Source organism: Lycium barbarum, chromosome 9, assembly GCF_019175385.1.
Source record: "Lycium barbarum isolate Lr01 chromosome 9, ASM1917538v2, whole genome shotgun sequence".
NCBI classification, from domain to species: Eukaryota; Viridiplantae; Streptophyta; class Magnoliopsida; order Solanales; family Solanaceae; genus Lycium; species Lycium barbarum.
In genome coordinates this window covers 110433408-110444959 of record NC_083345.1, presented here as the reverse complement: position 1 = coordinate 110444959, position 11552 = coordinate 110433408, and the positions used below count along the sequence as shown (strand labels likewise).

Here is an 11552-nt window from a genome sequence, read left to right as displayed (position 1 = left end):
TTAAGACATTCCATGAAATTTCTGCCGAGATAATAGTTTCATTTCCATACAAAATCAAACAGTAGAATTAAAATTGATAACCTCCACCAATCAAATCTATATCTATATATAATATAAAGCTAGGCATAAACAATTCTACGTGACATCTCTCTATGGCCTCCATTGACATTTATTTTTTTTCTCATTTTTTTGACATTTTCCCTATTTTCTTATTTATCTTCTATGTAAAAACACTCATTTAAATCTCTTAATTATGTTAAATGCGCTTAAGTTTTTTTCTTCCAAAGTCAATTTTAATGTTGCAACAATTAATGAAAATAATTATGGACAACTGAAAGCCTTCTTGAATTGTACGTGGCTAATGAAAAGTTCACAAGAATCTGCACTAATAATTGTGGAAAATCGTGCATAATTTTTCATTTATTTGATATTAAGATTTTTAAGAGTCCTTATTAATGAAACAACCGTTATTTCCATTATGGAGCACTTGGTTTTCTTCCCAAAGCCTCACCAGTTTTTATAGTGAGCTAGAATTCTAAAGTTTTTATGTAAAAGAAATCCAAAGGTCAACTGTTAAAGAAATACTCCCTCCTGAGAATGTTTAAATAATGAAAGAAACGGGGAAAGTGAATGAATTTTCTTTGGACTACAAAGCACTTATTTTTTAGTAGAATATATTTTTTTTTACATGAAATTTCACTTGACGAATGTTGGATCTCGCACGAGGTAGGCTGGTTTAATTTAATATACTTTCATTTCTTTTCTAATTTCAATTTATACCGTGAAAATGTTTGAAGTAGATGTTGCACAAGCACATTTGATGGATGGCAAAGGGCTTCGAAGATTTCAAACTTCAGTTACTTAGCTTAAGTCAAACGGGATTCCAATAAGGTATTTGAAATTTAAACTACAATCCATTTTATTATCCGAATTGGTTCAACTTGAAGTTATAGGTTCGTGCACCTATTTAATTTCTCAGATATCGAATCATATTGAGATTTTATAGTATAAATTTTGCTAATTAGATACACACCATTTAGAGATATGAAAATTATTTGTGGTAGATGAACTACCTATAATTTAAGACTTAAAAGTTGCTTCGGTTCAATACTAAGACTCAAAGTTGCTTCTTCAAATGTGTCTTTTGTTGAAAAAATGGTGATACAGCAAAGTTGTTCTGCAAAATAACTTTTTGGTGATACAGGATTGTAGTTCTCCTTCGTTAGAGAAAAGTATAGAAATATATTTGTTATATATTGTGCTCAAAAAATATAATAAGTAACAAATGAGCAATTATAAAAGAATGATAAAAGGTTTTATGCCATTAAAATCCAAAAATGATTCTTTTAATATCTAATAAGAACTAATAGCTACAGTGGAAGAGGAAAAGCTCAATAGTTATATTTAGATTCTTTGGTTTTTTAAAATAAGGTAGATACAAAAAATATATTGTCCACAAATAATAGAAATAATTATAATTATTAACGGTAAATAATATATCTATATAATAAATAACTATAGTGGCAGAGAAAAAGTTAAGTAGGTATATATATTACAACGGAAAAGAAAAAGTTAAATAGATGCATTTAGCGTAATTATTACAATGAAAGATGAATCTAAGTAGAATTTGGGCTACTTTAGAAGTTTTAAAATAAACTAAATAGAAAATTATGTCATATATATATATATATATATATATATATATATATATATATATATATATATATATTATAAAGCTAGGCAAAAGAAGAGTGATGTGGCACCTCTCTTTGGCCAAATATCCTATTTATCTTTTTTACTTCTTCAATTTTTGCCTTTTTCCCTACTATTTTTAGTTTTTTTTATTATTCGAGAATAAATGTATCAATTGTTAGTCATCCATTTATTTCTAATCTTTATTGTAAAAAACTTAAATGTTTCAGAATTTACTACTCCACTTATTCTTATTTTCTATTGTAAATAAATTGAAAAGTCTCAATATTTACAACTCCAACCTTTCATTTCCTCCATGAAGAATTAAAATGGAGTAGTCCTTTAAATATCATTCCAAGTAGCATTTGGGGGGGGGGGGGGGTTCAAGCAAATAGGTTTTGGTACAAACACGCAACTCAAAAAGTTAACTTGCTTCCTAAAAGTTTTACACAGATCGTTAGATTATTCTGTTCCTATAATTGCAGCAATTTCTATATGTGAGTTTTACACATTCTTAGATTATTTATCTCTGTGTGTCCACACCAATGCTAATTCCATTCAATTTTATGCACAATTTCATGATTATTTTGTTTATTGTTTACCTAATTTTCATTCACAAAATATGTGCTTTCATAAATATGCATATATAATGTCATGCTCTCTTTCTTCTTCTTCGTCCATAATTTTTTCATTTTGAGTTTGAATCTTACTCTCTAATAATTAGCACAACTGAAAAGTGAAGAGAAAAATCACATAACTGCTTTCATTTTTTAAAAAGATCTTATGCAATTTTCATTTTTTTTCTTTGATTATAATTATTTGGACAATTATCTTGATCTTGTGGATAACGTGAAGTTATTCTCTTCTTTGTTCAGCGCCTTTGAAGAGTGCATTTCTCAAATACAAACAGTTATGGCAATGTTTATCATACAGAAAATCAACAACATAACGTGTTGCAATGAGAAATTTATATTCACTAAAATCATATAAGAAATTTTCTGTGCAAAAATTTATGACTATGTTGATTTTAATTAATGGTTTAATTTGTGTTTTAACAATTCATACAATACTCTCTTCTAATAACGTGTATCCAAGAGAGTTTGGAGCCGCGAAAAATTTAAGAAAAACTGTTTGCAAATGGCATGCCATAGGACTGGCAATAAAAGATTTACTGTTTTTAATTTCCATGTTTAAATCATTTTTCACCGTTATGTATGCTAAAAGGTCTGTTTTTATTCCTCATATATGGTTTACCTTATTTTAAAATATTTTTTTAATAATAATTAATATCATTAATAACATTTAATAGGAATAGAAGGTTAAAGGTCTTATGTTAGACCAAAGGTCTGTAATTATGAATAAAAACGACCTCTAAATGCAATTACTAATTATTTTTAATAATTAATAAGTATTATTTATCAACACCTTTTAAGTAGAAAGGATATACGAGACTTACATTTCCATACATTTTTTAACGTTAATTTCGAATTGAGAGGATGTCTCTCGAGAACTCTTCATTGTAGACCTTTTTTTTTTAGGGGGGGGGGGGGGGGGGGGGAATTTCATAAAGGGAAAAGGGCCAAAATTACCCCTGAACTTTGAAAAAAGGTTCATCCATACCCTTCGTTATACTTTAGGGTCAATTATACCCTTACCGTTATACTATGAGGTCAATTATACCCTTATGTCTAACGGCTGCCACGTGGCATCATCCCAGCCCTTCAAAATTATTTTACCCTCAAATAATTTTTTACCCACTAAAATAATTCAACCCGACCCAAATTATTTTTTTTCCAGCCAAACTAATATGGATTTTTTTTTTGCTGGAAAAATTATCCCTATTAGTTTTGCTGGAAAAAAAATAATTCGGGTCGGGTTGAGTTATTTTAGTGGGTAAAAAATTATTTGAGGGTAAAATAATTTTGAAGGGTTGGGATGATGCCACGTGGCAGCCGTTAGACATAAGGGTATAATTGACCCCATAGTATAACGGTAAGGGTATAATTGGCCCTAAAGTATAACGAAGGGTATGAATGAACCTTTTTTCAAAGTTCGAGGGTAATTTTAGCCCTTTTCCGTTTCATAAATATACAATTTGCTCACTTACATTGCAAAAAAAAAAGGGCCAAAATTTACATTGCAAAGTTTTAACCCAAATACAATATTATACAATATAATGACACATATACCCATATACACCATATACAATATTATACACCCATATAAAATATTATGGATACACTCATATACAATAGTATGCACCCATATACAATATTATGCACTCATATACACCAGCATACTCCCATATACATCCATATACAATATTATGGATACACTCATATACAATATTAGGCACCCATATACTATATTATGCAATTAAAAACTTCAAATCTATCCTCTCCGACGATATACCGGAGCTAGATGTCATAACAGAAAAAAGTGCAGCTTACTATCTTATCCTCCGATTTCATAAGCAAAAATATTATCCAGCAAGAGCTACATAAAAGTCAGTTAGTAATCAGAAGTTGGAATAAGGAAAACGAAATTGCAAATGGGGAACAAGAAATCCAAAAGGAACTCAATGTTGCATGTGATCGCGTATATTTTCTATTCAGCAAATAGTTTTAGATTTTCAGAATGAATCACCGGTGCTAGAAAGCTTCAGATCTATCCTTTCCGGTGACCTACTTGAGCTAGATCTCGATTTGTATTTACTGGAAAGTTTCAGATCTGAGATCTCTGATGACCTTGTGATGGCCGCGTGCGGTGGTGACGACGGCAACACAGGTACAGGTAGGGCGGCGACCTCTGCCTCTATATTTTCCGATGGTACCGACCGCCGGCAGCGGCGTCGTGGGGATGCTGGCGAAGCGAAGAATAGAGAGGGGAGGGAATGGAGTGGGTCATTTTTTGAAAGGTTTTCAAATGTGGGTTAATTTTGGTAACATTAGTACCCTAATTGATATGGGGTGTAATTAACTTTTTTTTTTGCATTATAGAACTTAAAAACTGTAGGTTTTGTTTCTATTTAGATTTGATTTTCTATTGTATTTTTTTCATGTCTTTTTCGTTCTACATTGATTTTAATTTTCTTTTATTTTTGATATTATAAGATTTTTTTTTTATTCACATCAACCAAATCTTTTAAGAAAAAATATATTTAACCGCTCGAAGCGCGGACAAGTTGACTAGTGGTTAATCACGTTCTCTCTCCCACATTAGTTGTCACATTTTTTTCTGTATTCCCTGTAAAAAATTATAAATAAAAGGTATATTTTACTATTTTATCATTATTTCTCCCACTCTGATCAATATTGGTTATTTTCAAGAACACTTAATATTAAGGGTAAAATAGAATAAAAATAATTAATTTCATCGTGTTCTTGCAAAAATGACAAGTATTTTGAGACAAATATTTTTAATAGCATTGACAATCGATACGAGACAGAAGGAGTAATTATATTTCTATTTTGCTCAAAGTGGTTTTTCCTTTTGCAAAAATATATAGCTTTTGAAAATACTTACGCCACATAGCCCAATATAATATTATACATAGGGGTTTTGGTGTGTGTGGGGGGGAGGGGAGCATAATACATAATATATCAATCTCGTATAAAGTGTATAAAAAGTGTTTATACACTAAATATGACCTACACGTCGTAAATATTTTCAAAAATAGCCAGAGCATAATTACTCCATTTTTTTCGAGGAAATGAGATATCTTGTCCTATTACAATTTGAATAGAACAAAAATAACCTCTTCAAATCGCTTATGTTTTTTTTTCAAATATTCTATGTGTAAAAAATAAAAATTTATTACAAAAAGATCATAAAACTAGTTTTTTTTTTTTTGTTAAAGACTAAAAGACTATTTGTCCCCTCTTTTTCCCCTTGAAAAGCGTACTACTCCACAATTTCTAATGAAGGAGCAACGTCCTTTTCCACACACAATTCAAAATAATTCAAAATTAAGCGGGCTACACCTAACCTAACCTAGGGTTAATATCAAACCCTAAATTCCCGGATACAATATTAACCATAGTTAAATGACCCGAATCCCTTAACCCGATATCCACTTATCTTCTCTCCTATATAAAAGAAGCCCCTGAGCATATCTCCAAACTCACAATTCGAATTTCGAAACTCAAAAATCCTTTAAACGGCGTCTTGATAAACGCCGTCCTTCTCTTTGAATTTTGAAATATATTTAGGGTTTCGAATTTGTATTAAGCGAAAATGAGAGAATGCATATCGATCCACATTGGTCAGGCCGGTATTCAGGTCGGAAATGCTTGCTGGGAACTTTACTGCCTCGAGCACGGCATTCAGGTATACCTCTTTTTTTTTATGTTGAAATGTGTGTTTTACTATACTTAAATCGGTGAAAATGTGAAAAAATTGCCAGATCTGATTGATTAATTTGCAATGTGTGTTTTTGATTGCGGTTAATGTGAAATATTATCCTGATCTGGTTGAATTATATACTTTTAGGTAGTATATATGTTTAAAAATGGGTGTTTTGATTCACCTAAATAGTTGAAAATGTAAAAAAAATTCCAGATCTGATTAAATTGTATACATATAGGTTTTATAAGTGTCTTATACATCTAGATCTGACCTATTTTTCAATAGATCTGACCGAATAATCTACATTTAGGTGTTTTAAAGTTTTGGTCCGACTGACTGGAAATGTGATTTTTTAGTAGATCTGATCGAATATTTATATATAGGTTTGATAACTGCCAGATTAATTCGAAATGTGAGAGAAAATCTATATAGATCTGATTGAATAATTTACATATAGGTGTTCGATTGATTGGAAATGTGTCTTTTGAATAGATCTTTCAAAATATTTATCTAGGTTTGATAAACTGTAAAATTCTATAGATCTGGTTGATAATTACATAATAGGATCCGGTAAGTGTCGTTGGATCAATTTTTTGATGCGAAATGTGTAACTATTTTGGTAGATCTGATTGAATTTTATAGATAAGTATTTATGGATAATTGTGCATGCACACATGATTCATGAAATAGGTGCGACATTCATATTACGTTTTCTCGAATGCATAATATGAAAAATTCCATTTGATTTTGAGTCTATTATGAATTGCTAAAATTCTATCTTGTGTTTTCTGCAGCCTGATGGCCAGATGCCAGGTGACAAGACTGTCGGAGGGGGTGATGATGCATTCAACACCTTCTTCAGTGAAACTGGAGCTGGAAAGCATGTCCCTAGGGCTGTCTTTGTAGATCTTGAGCCCACTGTCATTGATGAAGTGAGGACAGGAACATACCGTCAGCTCTTTCACCCTGAGCAGCTTATTAGTGGCAAGGAAGATGCAGCCAACAACTTTGCCCGTGGACACTATACCAGTAAACAACCAATTCTTAGTCTTACTTAAATTATGTTGTGTTCTTCAAAGGCTGATAGTTGTTTTCTTTGTGTGTTTTGTAGTTGGGAAAGAGATTGTTGATCTCTGCTTGGATCGTATCCGTAAGCTTGCAGACAACTGTACTGGTCTTCAAGGGTTCTTGGTCTTCAATGCTGTTGGTGGTGGTACTGGTTCTGGTCTGGGGTCACTTCTGTTGGAGCGACTCTCAGTTGACTATGGAAAGAAGTCAAAGCTTGGTTTCACAATTTATCCCTCACCACAGGTCTCAACTTCTGTTGTTGAGCCTTACAACAGTGTCCTGTCAACTCATTCCCTTCTTGAGCACACTGATGTTTCAATCCTTTTGGATAATGAAGCCATTTATGACATCTGCAGACGCTCATTGGACATTGAGCGTCCTACTTACACCAACCTTAACCGTCTTATCTCACAGGTAATGTAGTGGCGTATGATTGTGGTTTGGAATTAATTAGCTCTTATTAGCTGGTGTACTAATTTCCGTGTAACATGTGCAGGTTATATCTTCTCTGACAGCTTCCTTGAGGTTTGATGGTGCTCTTAATGTTGATGTGAATGAGTTCCAGACCAATCTTGTGCCTTATCCCAGGATCCACTTTATGCTTTCCTCATATGCCCCCGTCATTTCTGCTGAGAAGGCTTACCATGAGCAGCTATCAGTTGCTGAGATCACCAACAGTGCCTTCGAGCCATCTTCTATGATGGTTAAGTGTGACCCTCGCCATGGAAAGTACATGGCTTGCTGTCTCATGTTCCGTGGTGATGTGGTGCCAAAGGATGTTAATGCTGCTGTGGCCACCATCAAGACTAAGCGCACCATCCAATTCGTTGACTGGTGCCCCACAGGATTCAAGTGTGGTATCAACTATCAACCACCAACTGTTGTTCCTGGTGGTGACCTTGCTAAGGTGCAGAGGGCTGTGTGCATGATTTCCAACTCGACCAGTGTTGCTGAGGTCTTCTCTCGCATTGACCACAAGTTTGATCTAATGTATGCCAAGCGTGCTTTTGTGCATTGGTATGTTGGTGAGGGCATGGAGGAAGGTGAATTCAGTGAAGCCCGTGAAGATCTTGCTGCCCTTGAAAAGGATTACGAGGAGGTTGGTGCTGAAGGCGATGATGAAGGAGAGGGAGATGATGATGATGAGTACTGAGCAATGAAGTAGGCTGCTGAATGCTTGGTCTGTTTGTATTTTCTTTTGTTACTGTTCTTATGTTGCAGCAGTAAAGACATATTTCCTGTGGGTTGATTTCTCTTGTTATTAAAAATTGTGTTTGTTTGACTTGAGTTCTCAGTTATGCTGTGCACCTTTTTCTATTTTCGTCCATATCTGCATGAATGACTTAGCACATCGTTGGAGTACATTTCTGTTTGGATGGAATATATTAGAGTTGTAGGATGGAGTTCTCTTCGTTGTATTCTTGCCTATGAGTTCTCATTCTTACAGTGAAAAAAAAGCAAAACGCGAAACACATCACACCATGTCTGTTAAACGGTCAGTTGGGTTGCACCCTATTCTAGCTTGATACTGATATTGTTCACGATTTGTTCCCAAGCCATAGTGCTTTCTGTCCCAAGTGTAGTAATATTTGCTAGTAGTACTGTTAACACTGGCGTTGTTAAAGGTTTCATTTCATGTTACTGTGCTGCACCATCAGAATAAGAGCCTGTTTGGATGGGCTTATGCCTATAAGCTGTCTGAAAAATAAGTTGGGTAGTCTAACTTATTTTTTTTTGGCTGTTTCAGCTTATAAACTGCTCTAGATAAACTAAGTCAAATGGGCTCAATTATTTTTTTGAGCTTATTTTAAGCACAAAATGACTTTAAGTTGACCAGTCAAACACTCAAAAAAGCTGAAAACAGCTTATAAGCAACTTATAAGCAACTTATAAGCCAATCCAAACGAGCTCTAAGTAAGCCTTTAATTTGACATCTCAACTAGAGTTAATACCTATTGGGGCCCCTTAAACTTGCATTCATTTTTTATTTTGACACCTCAACTAGGGTTAATACCTATTGGGGCCCCTTAAACTTGCATTCATTTTTTATTTTGACACCTCAACTAGGGTTAATACCTATTGCGCCCTCCAACTGCTTCTTATATGTGCCTATTTAGCATCAATCTGTTTTCTCAAAACCTTAAGCGCGTGCGGTATTCACTGAAAAGTGTTTTTTTTTATAGAGGGACTTCTTCCTCTTCGTTCCATTAATTCCTTGCCCGTCGATTACTTCGCCAACCACTAATGTCGAATTGGAAAATTCAGTCGATTTTTAGTGGGTTTTACTCCATTAAAACTTAATTTTCTGAATAGACCTGGGATTATGGTAGTTCTTCAAGGTTATCATAAAGGGATTTGGGGCTCGTCGCTTCAACAGTTCGTCGAGAAGAATAACTTTTTGCTAGCTATGTATTTTGTCTTAATACTTCTTGAGTTTAATGGTATATGTACTTTATTGGATTTCAAGTTTGAGCTATCTAGAAATGTGGATTTGGTTTCTCGAATTCTTTCTGCAAAGTGGCCACTTCAGATTAATATTTGCTTTGTGCAGTTAGAGGATGACTTTATTTGAACGCAATTGAAAATCTGAACAGGTCATTGAACAAAAACTGGTCATACATTATATTTGAGGTACCACAAACTGCTACAGAAATAGAATGTGCATCAACTTGAAGAATCCCTTAAATTGGTAGGGAAACACTTGATAAAAAAGTTCTGATTAAGCATAATCCTACCCACAAGCTACACAAAACTTAGCTAGAAAACCTTTGTCCTAGGTTTGATTGTGTCCATTAAGAGCTGGGTTACTGAGCTTTGTGCTTTAACGACCTTGAAGTAGCTAGAGTTACAGAGCTTAAACAAGCTTCAACATAGAACTTGATTCTGATCGACCTAACCTTTAACATTTACGGTTGAACTAAGCTTCAATATAGAAAGATTTGAGCTAAGATGGAAGAATGAAGAAGAGTGGGGTTGGTTAAACTTATCTTTTTATACATATTTTAAAATTCATGTCAGCCATATTTTCACACAGACGCGCGCTTAATACAAGTGATAATCACACTTTCAAGCCATGTCATTAACTTATGTTTAATAGGCACGTATAAGATACATTTGGAGGGTCTAATAGGTATTGATCCTAGTTGAGGTGTCAAAACGAAAAAATGAAAGACAAGTTTAGGGGGTCATCTATGTATTTTGCCTTTAATTAACTACTAGAAACCTTTGTATGTAGTTTCACAGTGTGTTTGATATGAGGAAATTATATCACTCTCTACTTTTCAGTTGTCACAAAAACATCTTTCAAGGAAAACATTTACCAGAAAGGCAAAAAATGACTTCCTCACTTTTGAACGGAAGTTGTTTCCTTCACATTAATCTCCGACTTTTAACTTTATATTATTGTTCTAACAAACAGGCTGACACTATAATCAATCTTTAATACTTGAAAATTTTATCAAAACTCTACTGTATTTAATTTCCTAATATTATTGTCAGTTTATAATAAATGCTTTTCCAGATAAAACTTTCCTCTCCAACCAAACACTGGAAAACATTTTCCAGTCATTTCTCGAAAAACATCTTTGGAAAAAGATTTCTGTCTCTATCACAAGGTGTAATAGGATCTCTCAGATTTCAACTCTTGATAGCTGGTTTATCTGTGCTATCATGAGAACAAAAACATAGAAAATCAGGAGCATGTGTTAAATTTTCAATGTACAATTTATGAATGCTCTAAAATGTTTAAGCACAGAAGCAATACCAGTTTTTAACAAGATGATCACACAAATTACTCAGTATACAGTCACAAAGTCAAAATATCAGAACCAGAAAGCAAAAATAGTACAGACGAGGAACAGTTATTGGCAGAAAAGGAACCACTAAGACATCTGATAGGGAAATACATTAAAGCAAACTCCACACACTTTGAGTCTCTGGCGCAGCAAATTCCTTTCTAGTCGATTCCTGAATGAGGCAACTACAATTCAAGCTCAAGCTACAACAGTAGACTATGTGTTCTTCTTTCTAATTTGAACATCTAATCCAAAGCCTTAAGGCAATAGTTGAAGTTGACCATTACAAAAGAAAAAAAAATCAAGGCTCAAATTAGTTCTATCGAAAAGGATGCTAGAGGACGAATAATCAAGCATAGTATCAGAAACATTTTCAAAATTGTAAAATCTGAAAGTTAATTGGCACATCAGCTGAGATGCGAAGCAACGTCATCTTTGATTCTTCTGTCAGTAGAAACATGATAGGAAATAATGCTCAAAATTTGACTTGAAGTTGTCGGTATCCCACTCCAGTTGGCTCCACCATTCTGGATGTCCTTTGATTACTTTGATGTTCTTGGAGGTTTGAATAGAAAGAGGCAACTTCCTTATTCCATTGCAAAATATCAAGCTAAGTTCCTCCAGGTGCTCCCACATACTAAGGTTCCTAAT

General features: G+C 33.7%; 1 protein-coding gene across 1 annotated transcript; it reads left to right on the top strand.

Moving 5' to 3' along the window:
- Nucleotides 1-5808: 5808 nt before the first annotated feature.
- On the top strand, nt 5809-8389 carry LOC132609401 (tubulin alpha-2 chain). Its single transcript, XM_060323373.1, has 4 exons — nt 5809-6021; nt 6834-7068; nt 7151-7521; nt 7604-8389. The coding sequence occupies exons 1-4, from the start codon at nt 5929-5931 to the stop codon at nt 8258-8260; spliced, it is 1356 nt and encodes a 451-aa protein (XP_060179356.1). The 5' UTR covers nt 5809-5928; the 3' UTR covers nt 8261-8389.
- The last annotated feature ends 3163 nt before the right edge of the window (nt 8390-11552 follow it).